The 18076-nt window shown below is 34.7% G+C and overlaps 1 protein-coding gene across 1 annotated transcript; it reads right to left on the reverse strand.

Moving 5' to 3' along the window:
- Window positions 1-3185: 3185 nt before the first annotated feature.
- On the reverse strand, window positions 3186-6845 carry LOC136205114 (probable E3 ubiquitin-protein ligase LUL3). Its single transcript, XM_065995597.1, has 4 exons — window positions 6230-6845; window positions 4250-4751; window positions 3466-3571; window positions 3186-3304 (listed from the first exon to the last, which is right to left on the reverse strand). Exons 1-4 carry the CDS (start codon window positions 6826-6828, stop codon window positions 3270-3272), a joined length of 1242 nt encoding a protein of 413 aa, XP_065851669.1. The 5' UTR covers window positions 6829-6845; the 3' UTR covers window positions 3186-3269.
- Between the last annotated feature and the right edge of the window lie 11231 nt (window positions 6846-18076).

Here is an 18076-nt window from a genome sequence, read left to right on the forward strand (position 1 = left end):
TTTTCCAATTCCCTTAATTTTCTACTTACTCTACGAGATATATTTATACTTGTAAAATCCTAATTTTTTTATCTATCAATTTGCGATAATTTCTACGAACATGCTATTTTTATAATTTTAGACTTTTATTGTTTAAAGTTAATGGTAAGATTTTAGTTAAGAACAAGTCAAACATGCTTGCTTCAATTTTGTACCAATTTTATTTTTCATTTCCATCATATATTTCATTTCGTGGAGTGTATTTTTAAATTTAGATTCATTTCATAATAATTTCATAATAATTTTACAATAATTTATTATAATTTTCTCATTATATTATTTTTACCATTTTTTTAATTATTAGTTATCATTTGATATGGGAAAATAAATAGAAGATTTTGACTACTTTAAATCTAACTTTGATATTAGGTTGTATGGCTTGTCAATTCCCTCGATAAAAGCGCAATCGCGCACGACAAAACTCGGCTCAAAAGCTCATAAGAAGACTCGATTATAGGTTCATAAATAGCTTCGATTATAATGTTCATGAAAAACTCATGAGCAAACTCGGTTCGATCATATTTTTTAATAATATTATAATTATTATTTTTAAAAGAAGGCGATAACACAAGAATATGTCATCGTGGTCATTAACCTACTTCAGGTTGCACTGATTGCCCTGGCTACACTGCAATCCTCTTTTATCGAGGAAACTCTAGGAATCACCTATCTTTTCATTCGAGATTCTTTTCTGAAAGCCACAAAACATACCCTCAAACTAGGAAAACTATTGATGAATCTCTGTATACCGCCCATATATTCAGTCTAAAAGCTTTTTCAAAATCTCCAATAGGTCCAACATCGTCCCATGCTTTAGTAACAATGATAATGAATACAAAAGGAACATCGACCAGTGCTCTAGAATAAACGATAATACATACGAAAGGAAGAACCAACATGTCATCGTGGTCATTAACCTACCTCAGGTTGCACCGATTGCCTTGGCTACACTACCATCCTCTTTTATCGAGGAAACGATGGAATCACCTATCCTTTCATTCGAGATTCTTTCCTGAAAGCCACGAATCATACCCTCAAACTCAGAAAACTATTGATGAATCTTTGTATATCGCCCATATATTCAGTTGAGAAGTTTTTTCAAAAGCTCTAATAGGTCCAACATCGTCCCATGCTCTAGTAACAATGACAATGAATACAAAAGGAACAACGACCAGTGCTCTGGAATAAACGATAATACATACAAAAGGAAGAACCAACATGCTGCCTCCGAGTAACCCTAATCGTGTGGTTGATGTTTTTGCAAAACCATAATGACGGAGCCAGAATTTCATAGTTGGAGGGACTATCAAGTACCGAATAAATTCTATTCAAGAGTGGAACCGACAGCCGGGATCTAAACGTTAGCTCTGCCACTAATTTAGTAGGTTGAAAGGATGAAAAAGGATGTTTAATGAGGAAATATGAAACTGTTAAAAGGTAATTTAGAAGATGAAAGACTTCAACTTTAGTCCAAGAAAGCAAACATGGAATATATGGAATATGGAATGGACCCATAATGAGAAAACTAATCCCAATGCAAAAGAAAAAGAAAAAGAAAGGCAATAGTTGAATCTGCATACAAAGATTCAAATTCAAGAATAAAGAAAAGAATAATTACTGATTTCCCTTTCACTTTCAGACACTATTTTAAGACCATACTCACATTACTAATCACTTTTGTCCCCCCAAACTACTTTCACCTCATTTCATAACTTGTTTTGCAAATATTCCTTCTTTGGAGAGAGAATGAGAGATTTCCAATCATGGATAATTACAACTAAACTATGAGTTTTTATATTAAGCATTCGGTCTTTCATGTCACTCGAATGACCCCTAATTCACATTTGGATATATGTAGTGTGACTCCGCGTAATAATTAAAATAATGGGGTCTCTTATAATATATGTGGGTCTGTATTACACATGTCAAAATATGTATGGAAAGTCTTCCATTTGACATGGAGAGCCGAGTGCTTCTAATAATTTGCCCTGAATTACATTGTTTCCTCACAACTTTTCTCTTACTATTATTATGATTACTACCTGATATTAAAGTCACTTAACTTTCTTATTTATTAACACAAAAATTACTCAACTTTGACCATTAATAGAAGTTAACCCTCTATTGTACATTTTAAGCAATTTTAATTTTTAAAACTAATCGGTTTTGAAGCCATTCATGTGTTATTTTAGCTATAAGAGAGAATGTTTCAAAAAAAAAAAGCTATAAGAGAGAATAATCGTTTAGAGAAAGAAATCTTTAAAAATGATGGTTTGTTAAGTAAAAAAGTGGTTTAATAGTAAATGTGGGAGTAAATTACACTCATGGCCGATGAATTTTACTCATTTTTATGATATGACCGCTAAATTTAAAAATGTAACATAAAAGTCACCAAGTTTTACATTTTCTATCATTATGACAACTAAATTTCAACCAACGCCTCAAAATAATAATAAAATCATAAGAATTGATAAAGCACAAAGTAAACTTTTATGTCTGTTTTTCAAGTTAAGTGGCCATAATATTAGTAAGGTAAAAACTTGAATGACCATGAGTGTAATTACCCGGATAATGACACCATGTATATATTTTTCCATAATAAAATCCTTTCAGTTAAAAGCATATTGAGATCCTTAAGCATTTCGATTTTAGGGGATTGAGTCGGATTTAGTCTATAATCTTTTATTTCAACATATTAGACCATAATCATTTATTTTGAACGACATTAAGCACATGCTTGCTAAATTAGTTAGTTGTGACATGAACATCTAATTCATGTAAAAGAGTGTCATCAAATTTTAACTGTTTCTATATAGTCATGTCACACATAAAAAAAAACTACTTTCGAACTATTAAAAAATGCAAATTTTGAACCAAGTTTCATGTTCAAAATTGACTTTTCTAATAATCACGAGCTTAATGTGACTAACAATAAAAGATAAGGGAGTTTAATGTGCTGAAATGATAGATCCGAACTTAATCCACCGAAATCAGAATAATTAGCGGCCTCAACATGCTTTTTGCCAATCCTATTTTTCTATTAAAATATGTGACAGAATACCTATTTTATAAAAGAAAAAGGAGTAATACTGATACAATGCTCTTTCTTTACTATATATGTATATCAGTATATGTAACTGTTAACTGTACAATAGTAACAATTTTTTCTTTTCACATTATAAACAGACCAAGAAAAACCTGTACCCCTCTTCTGTACATAAACAAAAATCTCATATCAGATGCAACAAATTGCCATCAGATTGTCCTGCAGAATTTTCGCCGAGGTTCCGAATCAGAAGAAAGAAAAAAAGAAGAAGCAAGTGAGACAGAAGGAGTTGCTTATTTATGAAGATGAACATTAATTAAAGCATCACAAAATGTGAAAAGAAAGATCAAAATCATCCATAAAAAGATTAAAATGCTTACCTTCGTTAATCTTGATCCTCAAAAGTAATTTATGGATGGGCTGTCGACAAAAGGGGCAGTTTTCGTTTTGATACCACAACTTTTTCCCACACTTTTTACATACACACTGCAAAAGATATGTTTAGAGTTTAAATTATGAAGGAATTGAATGATAATAATAAGATGGGGGAAGGTGGGGTTTTAGGCTTGTCAATTTGTGTAAAATTGACACTCGCGGAGGAAATTATTCGCGCACGAATAACTTCTGCGAATTTGTTAAATGGATCAGTCTAATATGTATACGTATATAGACAGGAATATTCACATGGACCTTAATGACCAAGTGAATTTGGTCATTCACCGTTAAATGTAGGCTTATAAAATTTAAGTCGCAGGATGCTTCGAATCTCCAGCTTATGATTCTAATAAGCCTAGATCTAACGGTGAATGACCACATATTGCATGGTCATTAAGGTTCATGTGATCAAAACTGTGTATATAGAATGTTCAACTTCAACCGGACCAAAAATAGTCACCAAGACGCTGTTAGGGATTAATATAAGATATATGATTAGATCTTAACTATCAGCTTGAGCTTTTAGTTAAAGTGGTTTCATGACATGGTATTAGAGCCTCTAGGACCAAACGGTCGAGGATTCTCGAGTCCCGGCAACCTCATTAATTTGTGGCCTTAAAAACACAAGGCAGGATGATTGGGCGACTTGACTTATTTGAATGTTCAAGTAGAGGACTTGGAAACCTTATAATGGTATAATGTGGTTTGAGAAATTGAAGTCTCACTCACCAAATGTCGACAAGGCAAAATAGCTGTATCCATTGGCTTATTCCAGCAGATGGAACATTCTTTCTGACCATTAATGTCCGACGACACATTCTCTGAGTTGCTGAGACCATAAAGCTCACCAATCTCGTAGCGATGTTGGTCAATCCACAATATTTGTTTAATTACTTTCACCACAAACTGTCCTTGGTTATTCATGTCAAATACAGCTTGAGTAATCTGTGTATGAGACAGGACTGGCGGAGGCTGAGGACCTGAACTTAAGCAAGGTAAGCATGCGTCTACACAAATGACAAGAGGGAAATCAAATCCCCCTTGTGACAACTTTGGATGAATAATGTCCAAATCGAAAAGTCCTAGATCAATGCCGGTTCCTGGTGGCTGGATAAATGTTTGGCCTAATCCTTTGTCAAACCAAATGCTCCTTGGGGTATAGATTTCGTTGTGAATTAGTGGCATGAATGTACAGTTCATTCCTTCCGTCGCAAAGTAAGACACAGTGATGCTGCATTTAAGATAAAAAAAAAAAAAAGAAGAAGAGGGAAAGCTTGTCAGGACCTGTAAATCGGGTTTCCGTATCAGAAATTGACAGTCCTAAAATGTAAGTCATAATATAGATAAGCTATCTAGCCATATGGAATAAGAAAAGAGCAATCCTTTTTACTCCTGAACATATAGTAATCAAATTACCTAATCAATTAAGTTACAGAATAAGTAATCCATCCCCATATCCCTATGAATTCTATCATTCAGAATCTAATTTTTTAAATCCCTTATTTGAATTTGAATTTGAACCAAAGGTATCCTAAACCTCAACAATTCTACCCCTCGGATGGTGGAGAAGGAGCTGCCAAAGATTACTCTGAATCTACAGAGAAAAGTATAATATTTAACGACCCACAACAATGTACCGTGCTACCATTAGATTCACCAGTGTCCAGTCAGACAAGACCAAACGAAAGTGATGACCTATAGTGCACGGAAATGGAAACTGAAGCGGACACGGAGACTGGCAAATGACATTTCTAAAACATAGTCCTCAGAACATAGCCAGGAAACTGAAATGGGAACGAACATGAAACACGGAAACACTACTGAAGAGTACTTTCCCTGCATCACAGGTGATGACTAACCAACACAAGTTTTACCTCCATCACATTACAGCTGAGAAATACTGTTTCTTAACATGGTTAGCATCTTAACTATCCATTTTTAATCTGAAAATACCAAAGATGTGAATGTGATATGATCTAACCAAAAGTGTATAAACTTTGTGGAGCATTACTACCAGGTATTTGATATTGGTGAGTAATAATAGGGACTAAAATTTCATTCTTATCTGTTCAAAAGATCATCAACATTGCATAATAGCAATTTCAGACCAATCTCCAATGTAAGCATTTAGAATGCAGAATTTCCGATATACACAGCATTCAAAAAGTTATTGATGGCAAGAGGTTCATTGATGGAAATTTCGGACCCTCGCTTAGCGGGATGTGTAGTGCGCCGGGCCGCCTTTACTCAATTCAGGTCTGGTACTTATCAAACTATTTCTAGTTCTTAATTCACCATCCCCAGCTCCGAGTATCTTCTTGGAGCAAGGGATGTCAATTCGACTTGCACATATGCTATCTTTATGAACATTTACATGATTCTTAATTCGGGTTTAGTGTATCTAATCGATTTATCTTGACCAAGAAATCTTATTCAGCTAAAATTGCAAGAAGTTCATTCTATAACTTTGCAATACACATGCAAGGGGCAAAATAGAAGTGATCAAAGACAGTGGAAACAGTCAATTAGGAAGATTCATTTCAAGTTATTTCATCTACTAGACCAAGAATTCATGATCAAAAGAGTTCCATTTATGAATTGCTAACTCAATTTCAAAAAATCAACTAAGAATATAACGAATTATGACCTTTCTTTCTCTCTTTCTTCAAATGCAATAAAAATGGGAATCAAATAGAGAAGCGGTCATACCTGCAATGAACAAGAGCATCAAAAGTGAAGGAAACCAAATACGAATTCAAATCCGTGTCATCAACCACAAGCCTTATGCTATCTTTATGAACATTTACATGATTCTTGATCTTCCTGACATCGCTATGATGAACACAAGGCGGAGGAACCGGCACTACTATCGGACTTGGACGAGGGAACCACCCAAGCCTTGCAGCAGTAAAAGAATCACCCTGAACCCGAAGGACCCAACCCCTGTGTGCAACTGCAGGGGTAAAATAACCACCGCGGCGAGGGACCGATCCCCTGTTTGGCGGAGTAGAAGAACCAAAGAGAAACGCAGACACAAGGAAGTTAGTGAAATTGTAGAAAATGGAGAGAGATGGGGACGGAAAAGGAAGGGTAGGGATATGGGCCGCAAAAGCAAAGGTTGGAGGCGGAGACGGCGATTGCAATGTGGTATTATTAGAATTTGTTGAGTTAGGGGTTATGGTGTTTTGTGAAGTAGGAGTAGAGAGTTGGACATTTGAAGGAGTAGTAGTTGAAGTTGAAGGGAAAGATCGGCGGTGCCTTTGGTGGTTGGGATCATCAAGCCATTGCCGATTGTAGAGGCGGCTCATGATGATTTTGCCAAATGAGAAGCCCATTTCTGCTGAAACAACAAATGGATGATGATGAGGAAGAAGAAGAAGCGGGCTTTGTAGCACTTTTATAGTTTTTGAAAAAATCGAAACTGCGTCGTTTTGGTTATATCTTTCTTTCTTTTCTTTATTTGAACAAATTGTCAAATAAATTAGTTAAAAACACAATATGCAGCCATAACAAAATGTGCTTTCATTGTTAATAGACCTATTCATAACGAAAAATCGAGTCGCTTAACTTAGATCTCGAATTCGAATTTTCACGTATGCAGAAATCTTTAAATAGGAGATGATATACATAAGAGTGTCTAACAAATCTCGAACCGAGAAATCAGATAAATTATAAAAAGTTCCAACCACTGTTTAGATATTGCATACCTAGCTAATTCATAAGCAATTATATTAGCAGTTCAAGGAATTGAAACAACCGAAACTGTAGGACATGATGATAAGAGACGACGATATGCTTGTATAACAACACCAAATTTCGAGAGGTTTTCAAATTGCATTGCCACCCCCACGGACTACATGGTTAGCGTCCATCTCAACCAAAACCTAAGACCAACCTCCTTCGATGAGAAAAATAAAACATGTTGGATAACTATATAATGCAATCCTCATTCTAGGAGTGGGTTTTGAAAGAATTATTGTGTGATTAATGCAAGTCATACAAACCATTAATGCTCACTCTTATTTTATACATCCCATGCATTAAAGAGGGGATTTTTCATTTATATTAGCTAACTCGTAAGCTCCTCCTACTAACACTTCCGTGACAACATAACCACCTTTCATATTTTTGTTGAGCTTCCCATTGGAGGTCATCACATCTCAAAGAATCAATGTCTCCTATAAGGAATTTTTTAGCATGAACCTGGGGGTGTTCATCGGTCGGTTCGGTCTGAAAATTGAATCGAACCGAAATAACTAAAAACAGAATAGTTTTAAAAATAAAAACCGAACCTAACCAAATAATAATAAATAATTGAACCGAACCGACCAAATTATTTCGATCGATTCGGTTCGGTTATTCGATTTCCTTATATTAAAAAATTTCATTAACAATTATTTTTATGTAAGGTTAATATTACACTGTTAATGATGTGGTTGGGTATTTACTTATATATATAATAATTTTTATTTTTATTTTTCTTTTTGGATTGAAAGAATAGAAAGAAAAAAATATATAAATTTTATATATATATATATATAGATGAAATCAATCTTAATTCCAAATATGAATTAGCGTATAATTGTATTAAATTAGACAAACATTAAATAGACCAATAATATAATCAGTTACAATCAATATGAATTAGTGTACAATTGTACTAAATTGGTAGACAAAAATTAAATAGACTAATAGTATAATCAGTTACAGGCAATCCAAAAACTATCATGCTTAACAAAGATCCTAATAATATAATTTTAAATCAAATATAACTTAGAATAATAAATGACATACACATCCGATGAGTTCTCCCCCTCCAGGGGAATTCGTCAAGGAGATCCGATGAGCCCCTTCCTGTTTGTTATTGCTATGGAAAGATTGTCTCACCTGATCCTGGAGGCTGTGAGCAAAGGTCTTCTCCACCCTGTTTCCATCAATAAGCATTGCCCTCCCATCACCCACTTATTTTTTGCAGATGATGTGTTGCTGTTCGTTGAAGGTACTGAGGCTCAAATTAACATGGTGATGGAGATCCTTAAGTGCTTCTGTTCTGCGTCCGGCCAAAAGATAAATATTCAGAAATCTCGGATGCTTTGTTCTAAAAACATGGACAATGGTATGTGCAGAAGACTTAGTGATCTCTCTGGTATCCCCCTTACTCAGTCCTTGGGTAAGTATTTAGGGGTGCCTCTTCATAGCGGCAGAGTCTCTAAAGCTTCTTTTAGAGATACTCTGGATAAAGCTAACGATTTGTGTGCTAGTTGGAAAGCTAACTCTCTTTCGTTTGCCGGCCATCTTACTTTAATCCAGTCCGTCAACTGTGCGGCTCCAAACCATATCATGCAAGCCTGTAGGCTCCCTGAGCCGGTTCTCAAAGAGCTTGACAAGATTAACCGGCGTTTTCTTTGGGGAGAGGCTGAGAATGGGAGGAAGGTTCACCTGGTCCCTTGGAATGAGGTTTGCCAGCCGAAGAGCCTTGGGGGCCTTGGCATCAAGCAAGCTAAAGATAACAATAAAGTCCTTTTGATGAAACTCCTCTGGAGAATGTGGCAATTCCCTTCCTCTCTTTGGGTTCGTCTCCTCTGTGGTAAATATCGGAAAGATAAAAATTTTGGAGGCCCTAAGGAGAGAGTTGTCAGTTGTTCCTTCCTCTGGAAAGGGCTTAGTACTATTTTTGCAGAGTTCTGCACAGGAGTTGGCCTTGAGGTGGGAAATGGTCGTTCCATCAGTTTCTGGTATGACACTTGGTTAGGGGATAAACCGCTTATTGAGGTGTGTAACTCCCCTCCGCCGAGTGACATCCGCTGCTGGAAAATTGCCGATGTGGTAAACTCGGAGGGGGACTGGATCTGGTCTAAGTTTGATACCTTCTTTAACCTGGAGACCCTCCTGAATATTAGAGGAGTTAAAATTAGTAATCAAGAGGAAGATAAGGACAAGCACTGTTGGGCCCTGACCAATAATGGTGCTTATTCTTGTAAATCTGCCTATGAAGCCTTTATTCCTAACAGAGACGATCCTCCTTCGGATATCTGGAAGTATATTTGGGCCCTTAAAATCCCTTACCGTATTAGGAGCTTCCTTTGGCTGGGAGTCAAGAACAGGTTGCTTACTAATTCGGATAAACAGAGAAGGGACTTGGCGGTTTCGGGAGCCTGTACTAGATGTAGAGACCATGTTGAAACCTTGTGTCATGCTCTTAGGGATTGCCCCAAAAGTAAAGAGGTGTGGAGTAAGGTTCTGCCCCACCACGTTCTCCCTTCCTTTATGGCTCATTCTGAGGCTGACTGGTTCTCGGAAGGAGCTAGTGGGAAGTTATTGGCAAACATGGACAATGGTGATATTTTCTTTGCTATAATCTGTCACCAAATTTGGAAGTGGAGAAATGAAGAGATCTTTGCTGAGAAAACTGTCTTTATTCCGGATTTATTTGATTTCTTCTCTAAAAAGCTCTCTATCATCACTGAGAGCTTCAAAGGGGATCCCCTGGTTGGAACTACCCAGAAGAGAGAGGTCCATCTTGTTGGTTGGAGTAAACCTAGTGAAGGGGTTGTCAAGTTGAATACGGATGGCTCATGCCTTAACAACGGGAGGATTGCTGCTGGAGGTGTTCTTCGTGATGCAGGTGGTGCCTGGCTGGCAGGTTTCACTCATAACCTAGGGTTGGGTTCCTCCTACTCTGCGGAACTTTGGGGTATCCTCTCTGGTATCAATCTCGCCATTAGCCTGGGGGTTAGGAGGCTTTCTATTGAATCTGATAACTTAGAGGCGATCAACAGGATTTCAGATAACCGGGCTATTTGTCTTAGAAGCCAGAATCTTATCAAAGCCATATTAAGGCTTCTCCCTTCCTTCGAGTTCTGGAAGTTCACCCACATCTACAGGGAGCAGAACCGGGTTGCGGATCGCTTGGCGGAAGCTGGCCATGAGGGGATGTTAGGTGTTTCTACCCTTTCAGACCCTCCCCTCTTTCTCACTTCCCTGCTTCTTGAGGACAGGATTGGACTTAGCCTTCCGAGGCTGATCCCGGGTTAGGTTTCGTTGTTTGTTGTTTTTCTTTCTTTACCTACCAAAAAAAAATAAATGACATACACTAATTATATAATAAATCTCATTTCTAATTATATTTAATTTATTTCGGTCTGTTCGGTTAATTCGGTAATTTTGATTTAAAAACCGAACCGACCAAAATTACCAAAATATTATAAATATAAAACCGAAACCGAACCTAATAGACCGAAAATATTGAAATTCATCGGTTCGATCGGTTATTTCGGTCCGGTTCGGTTTTTGAACACCTCTAATGAACCCGCTTGTTACAGACAGTGTTGTGCCATGTTTTTACTCATTTCAAAACGAGTTTTGTGCATACGATCATTGGAAAAATATTTTTATTTGCATCTTCCTCATACATAAGCACTAAGGGGATTTTAAGGCGATTCATTATAGAGGCATAAACTAATCGAACAATATACCATCATCGATTATGTGAATGTTCAAGATTTCAAGTCGAATAATAATGTACTTTTGCTAAGAACAATAGATCTAGTTGCCTTCAATGTTGCAACACCCTTATCCTCTTCATACTTTTGTAAAGTAATCAATGACTACAAAACTAATTTTCTTTGACCAAAAGTTTGGGGAAAAGTTCAATGATAGAACATTAATCACAAATCTTATCATAAATCTTTCTATCTCCATCGAATAGAAAATAGGGTTAATTCTAAAAAAACCACATAGCTACACTGACTAGGGATGGCAACGGGTAGTGTACCCGCGGGTACCCGACACTACCCGACCCTAATGGGACTACCCGTACTCTGTATAAAAGGGTATGGGACGGGTATGGGATCAAAATCATTACCCGTTAGGGTAATGGGATTGGTATGGGAATACCCCCTAGGGTACCCGGTACCCGTCATAAAAAAAATTAGTTTTTGACCCGTGCGATGCACGGATTCATCTTAATATATAAATATTAACAAAAATATAATTAATAATTACAATTAATGATATAAAAAAAGGAGGAAGTGACACCTCAGCTCCATCGTTACTGTTTTATATTATATATAGATATGCAAAGAAATAGAGAGATTTTAGGGACTAATTTAAATTATGTAGAACTTTTAGATATAGATATGCAGAGAATTAGAGAGATTTTAGAGATTAATTTAAATTCTGTAGAACTCTTAAATATAGTACGGATAAAATAATCTTTTTATAAATAAATATAATAATATAACTAAAGTTAATATATTATATTTTTTATTAGTAAAAAAGGAGGAAGTGACACCTCAGCTCCATCGTTACTGTTTTATATTATATATAGAATATAGATATGCAGAGAATTAGAGGGATTTTAGGGATTAATTTAAATTATGCATAACTTTTAGATATAGATATACAGAAAATTAGAGAGATTTTAGGGATTAATTTAAATTATGTAGAACTTTTAGATATAGATATGCAGAGAATTAGAGAGATTTTAGGGATTAATTTAAATTCTGTAGAACTCTTAGATATAGCACAGATAAATAATCTTTTTATAAATAAATATAATAATATAACTCAAGTTAATATATTATATTTTTTATTATATTTTTTATCAGTAAAAAAGGAGGGAGTGACACCTCAGCTCCATCGTTACTGTTTTATATTATATATAGATATGCAGAGAATTAGAGAGATTTTAGGGATTAATTTAAATTCTGTAGAACTCTTAGATATAATACGGATAAAATAATCTTTTTATAAATAAATATAATAATATAACTAAAGTTAATATATTATATTTTTTATTATATTTTTTATCAGTAAAAAAGGAGGAAGTGACACCTCAGCTCAATCGTTACTGTTTTATATAGAATATAGATATGCAGAGAATTAGAGTGATTTTAGGGATTAATTTAAATTATGTAGAACTTTTAGATATAGATATGTAGGGAATTAGAGATATTTTAGGGATTAATTTAAATTATGTAGAACTTTTAGATATAGATATGCAGAGAATTAGAGAGATTTTAGGGATTAATTTAAATTCTGTAGATCTCTTAGATATAGTACGGATAAAATAATCTTTTTATAAATAAATATAATAATATAACTAAAGTTAATATATTATATTTTATATTATATTTTTTATCAGTAAAAAGGAGGAAGTGACACCTCAGCTCCATCGTTACTGTTTTATATTATATATAGATTTTATATTATATTTTTTATCAGTAAAAAAGGAGGAAGTGACACCTCAGCTCCATCGTTACTGTTTTATATTATATATAGATTATGTTAATAAATATCATTGTTTTTTAGATGTAAGACATGAAATTTAAACCTCAACCATTTATTTTTCAACAATTGAGTGATACCACTAAACTACTTTATTCTTATTAATTAAGGTTCAATTTATTCAACTTTTAGATTGATGATTTATTAAATTTATAGTTTGTTAAATTTGTAATATATTTTTTTATTTATTGATTCTTAACGGGTAAGGGTACCCGCAGGTACCCGCGAATTAAATGGGAAGGGTATGGGATGCAAAAAGTATACCCGTTAGGGTAATGGGACGGGTACGGGTAATTAAAAAATAAAAGGGTAAGGGTTTGGGAATGACATTACCCGTAGGTACCCTACCGGACTTTTTGGTTGATATTACTAAGTTAATCGTTGATGATTTAAAAATGAATTATTTTAAAAATATTCTTAAATACAATCATAACTTACTTGCTCACCATTGTAAATATATTTCACAGTAATATTCACTAGATCCTGAATGACGTTATGCACCGTTAGATCTAAGTTTATTAAATCTAAATTTTAAGATGTTTTGAATCTCTATCTTTTAAAAGGTCTTGTAACTAATAAATCACCATTGATAATCCAAATTGAATTAACTACATTCCTTATTTTTGAAAGAATAAATTTAATATTTTTCCAAATTTTATTTCCTCTTCTTTTCATTCAATTTATATTTCTCTTTACTTTTTATTTTACTATATAAAAAATTACTTTTTATGTTAATAAAACTGAATTGTGTTACATTGAAGAGAAAAGAAAGAAATTTATTAGTTGGATCCGGATCAATTGTGGTCATTCCATTCAAATAATATCACATCAATAGTTGGGATGACGTGACATCATCTGAGTGGAAGAACCATTACTAATCTCGATCTCATGCTGGTTAATATAACAACTTAGCCTATGTGGTTGTTTCACACCAAAACAATGCAACAACATTTTTATTTTATTATATATAGATCTTTTATAATACTAATACAATATTACTAATTGAATTTTCTTTTTGAAAGTAAAGAGATCTTTTGTTTAGAAAGTAAAGAAAACACTGCATAACACTAAAATGTAGACATGTTAAAGAACCCGCCGGTCTTGGGTTGGGCTTGAACTTTATATTTGAGAGGCGTTGTTTGAACCCACTGAAGCCACCACATAGAATAGGTTATTGGATTTTAGATTTTTCTTAAAAGTCAGAATTTAACCCGGTCCGCTCTTATATTATAATTATCTCCATTTGCATTTTATTACTTTTGTTGAATATATTTTAGTTACATAAAATTATCTTTATTGAATTTTATTGAATTAATTAATTAAAAATTTTAATTTATTGTATTTTTATTATTCATATTTATATTTCAATATATTTTAATTTTTGTATTATAAGTATATGAGATAAGGTGTAAAAATGCATAAGGGAACAATTTTATCCTTAACGTTTAAAATTGTGCAATTTCACCCTAATGTTAGCAACGAAAAGTAATTTTATCTCTAACATTGATAAGTTGAGTAAATTTCAGACATTATTTTAAAATCCAAATATTTTGTTCGTTATTCTGCATCAATTGTGCATTCGTTGGTTCTAGAAAAAAATCATATTTTTTATGATTTAATAATAGAATTGAAGATTATTATTTTTAAATTCGGGGAAATATTTGTTTTCCAACTCGTACAATATACATTATATCTTTTTTTAATCACATCTTATCATATATTTATGAATTGTTATTAATTAGTGGTAAAATGATGCATATGTGAAGTGTAGATGATAAAATTCAAATCCGAGAAAACAATTTGATGAATTATCTTTTAAATTGACTAAACTTGTCAACATTAGGAGTAAAATTGCTCTTAGCTACCAATGTTAAGAGAAAATTGTACTGTGTTAAATGTTAGGGTAAAATTGCTCCTGACTAAAAATATTTGGAAAATTTGTACGCTTTATCGTAAATATATATTATTTGAACAGACTGGACTGAGTTTGGAAATATATATATTGCTGGTTGGGTTGAATTTGGACAATGTAGAACCGATTCGAGCCATGAAAAATCTACTAAAACGTAGAGAAATAATGGGGAAAATACATATTGTTGGGATGACCTTAAAATTAGTAAACAAGTCCTATATTCAGGAAACAAAGTCTTTTACATATTAAAATTATGGGAAAATTACATAGAAATTCATCTTTTAAAAACTATTTATAACAATGTCAAATCATAGTTTTAGATTATGTCAAACTAGTTAAAATCAGTATTTTTAGTATATTTAAGGATTAGAATTTATAAATTAAAAGTCTATAATATATTTTCTACGGTTTATAGTTTATGAATTGGAGTCTAGAATCTTTAAATTATGATGTAAAATCATAATATATAGAAAATAATGGCATATTAAGAATTAAGTTTGGTAATATGATTTGGTTGTAATTTTGTACTTAATTATGATATTCATGTAATTGACCCTAAAATTATTGAAGTGAACAAAATTTTCAATTGACTATACAAGAGTCAAAGTTTATTTCTTAAATGAATAATTATGATACATGCTTAAGCTCTTTGCCGTAATTAAAATATTGGTTTTTTAACGGAAACATAAAATAATCATTTCTAGCTAAAGTATAAGTTATTCCGTTCGCTAACCGCGGGCAAAAGACATTGTAATATCATGTTGATCTTGAATAAGCAACTGACTATTTTTTATAATACTATTGAAATCAGAGATATGTTTATTTTGAGAATGGAAACTGTCAACTACTGTTTTTGCATCCTTTGCAAAATTAACCGCACTAAATCCAAGCTCTAGAACTCGCTCGATCCCATGCCAAAGTGCCAACGCCTCTTAGACGTGACCAAAGCTGCAGCCGAACCACTTAAACACGCCTGCAATGATCCTGCTGCATCACGTACGACTCCTCCCCAGCCATAGCGGTGCTCTTCAAAAAAAAATTCTGCATCCAAATTACACAGGCTGCCGACTGCAGGGGCCTTCCATCGTGGAACTTCAGACGTGGATGTTGCTGCTGCTGTTGGTGCTGGAATTTTCCGCTAATGCTGCCAAACATTAAGGAAGAATAGACTCTGCTGGATAGATAATTGGGGTGTCAGAAACCGACCCGTCCACAACTTTTCATTCATTGCCGCTAAATGAACCAGAGGATCATCGCTACCTTGTACAGCCACGAGAGGGGTTTTGAAACGCACAGCTGTAATAGACACTTGTCTTTAACTCTTGGTATATTATTTGGTAATAATTATATATAGATTTATTAAATCGTTGAAATTTCAACCAATATGATAATATGTCAAAATTTCAGCAGTTTTGTTAAAATTTTAAGGGAAAATTACAAAACTGGGTCAAATGGGAGACCCATTTACATATTTAACTCATTTACTAATCTTACTATATATCTAGAGAGAGCTGCGATTCGCATAACCAAGGAGTGGCGGAAGTGGGAAGGTTAGGGGTAGGTCATATACCTTGGTCTTGCTTGGTATTGTTATATTCAGTTCTTTCTCCCGAGCTTGGCGTAAGGTAAAGGGCACCCAACTATAGATGTCTCATAGCGACCCTTGGTTTTCGGGCGCGGAAGTGGACGCATACGCTGACGGCTGCTGTGCGACTATGTGAAGGCCGGTGGACGTGGATGGGCGGGAGGAGTCACGGATGGCCCCTATTTCCTGTTCCAAAAAGGCCGGGTTAGAAGGATGACCAGTAAGAGGAAGCAACATAGTCATATTAGCCAGAACACCCTAAACCGGCAACAGCAAGACCACCCAAAGCAATAGGAATAGAGAACAGGACTCGATTGAACGTATCAATATATATTGACTTTCCGTCAACAAAAGTCTGTTCGGTTCCTCCGTAAAAATTAAATGGCAATAACTCATCTCGGACAAGAACCCTTTTTGGCCAAAACTCGTTTCGTCGATCAAGAAATTCAACACTGGAGTGCAGCGCAGGGCTTCCGGACTCGACAGACACTGGTCACAAATGTGTAAGTACTAAAAAGCTTCCTTTAATCAAGAGGTAGAGCTATGCCAAAAAACGGTAAAAATTATCTGTCCCTACTTCTTACGCGAGTAGTTAAGGGGCATCCCCTTTAGGAATAGGGGGGAGCTAAAACTATTTTTCAACTTCCCATCATCGGATTCTTTTCTCTTCCCAATCCCACAAACTACTAGGCAGGGGTTGCTTCTTCTTGTTTTTTAAATGCTTATTCTTTGACTCTCCTTACCCCTACCCCCTTTCGTTCTACTTTACTAAGTGCTTTAAGTGCATTAAATCTGAATCTTCTCCGATCAACTCATAGCATAAAAAAGAAACCCCTTGAGCGTAGGTAATTAAAGAAAGCATTTTAGCATATTAGAAGTAGAAGAGATCGGGGTACTTTTACTACTCCCTCTGGGAAACAATCGGGAGTTAAACCTAGGGACTGGACTAAGCACTCTTTCTTTTTAGGTAAGAAGGGTGCTTAGTCTTATTTCTGTAAGGAAAGCAACTCTTTGCTGCTTGAATTCTTACATCTGATTCGGATGCTAAGTTACCTGGTCCCCAGAGACAAAAAACATGGGTATAGTACTCCGTCTTGCAAGAAGAGTGGTGTAGAATGGTCCAGTTCCGCCAATTTGGTTTGATGCAAATGGTTCCCCTCCTTCCCCTTACATCCCTTAACTCTGAGCTATCTAGCCGAATCGATCTGATTCAGTCCCATCGCAGTATGGTGGAGATTTCGGAGAGAAACTGACAGGAGCTCCCCGCTTTTCCTATTTTTTTTAATACCTTTCTTCTATTCTTTTATCTAGTAACTTCTTTCGCAGCGCTAGCTTTCTCGCTTAGTCTCTTTCCCTTCCCTTTTAGGCGTAAAAGCAGCCGAGCGGCGGAAGTGGGAAGGTTAGGGGTATTATGGGAAAGTCACACAAAATCAGTCTAGATATGTAGTAAGATTAGTAAATGGATTAAATATGTAAATGGGCCTTCCATTTGACCCAATTTTAATACTTTTGTTGATAATTTGTGGATTAGGTACGGGTTAATTTATTGAATTACCTCATTTCACATTTTGTCTTTGTGTCCAAATTTTACTGCTGTAAACGTGTAAAAGATTATGTCAAATTGGACAATTTAACAAAACTATTAAAGTACATATTGATTGAAATGTTACTAATTTAGATAAGATCAAATAGATTGGGGGCAAAAACAAAAGTTTTGAATAGATCAGGGGTCAACAGTGCTTTAAGCCTTATTTTGCCGTTTGTCACCCTA

This window comes from Euphorbia lathyris, chromosome 9, assembly GCF_963576675.1.
Source record: "Euphorbia lathyris chromosome 9, ddEupLath1.1, whole genome shotgun sequence".
NCBI classification, from domain to species: domain Eukaryota; kingdom Viridiplantae; phylum Streptophyta; class Magnoliopsida; order Malpighiales; family Euphorbiaceae; genus Euphorbia; species Euphorbia lathyris.

Excerpts from the sequence above, each read along its gene's own strand:
- LOC136205114 (XM_065995597.1), bottom strand. The coding sequence starts at position 6,828 with ATGAGCCGCCTCTACAATCGGCAATGGCTTGATGATCCCAACCACCAA. Across the intron at positions 3,572-4,249 it reads TTTTGCCTTGTCGACATTTG|TGTGTATGTAAAAAGTGTGG; the intron begins GTGAGTGAGACT and ends TATCTTTTGCAG. Across the intron at positions 3,305-3,465 it reads GAGGATCAAGATTAACGAAG|GACAATCTGATGGCAATTTG; the intron begins GTAAGCATTTTA and ends AAAATTCTGCAG.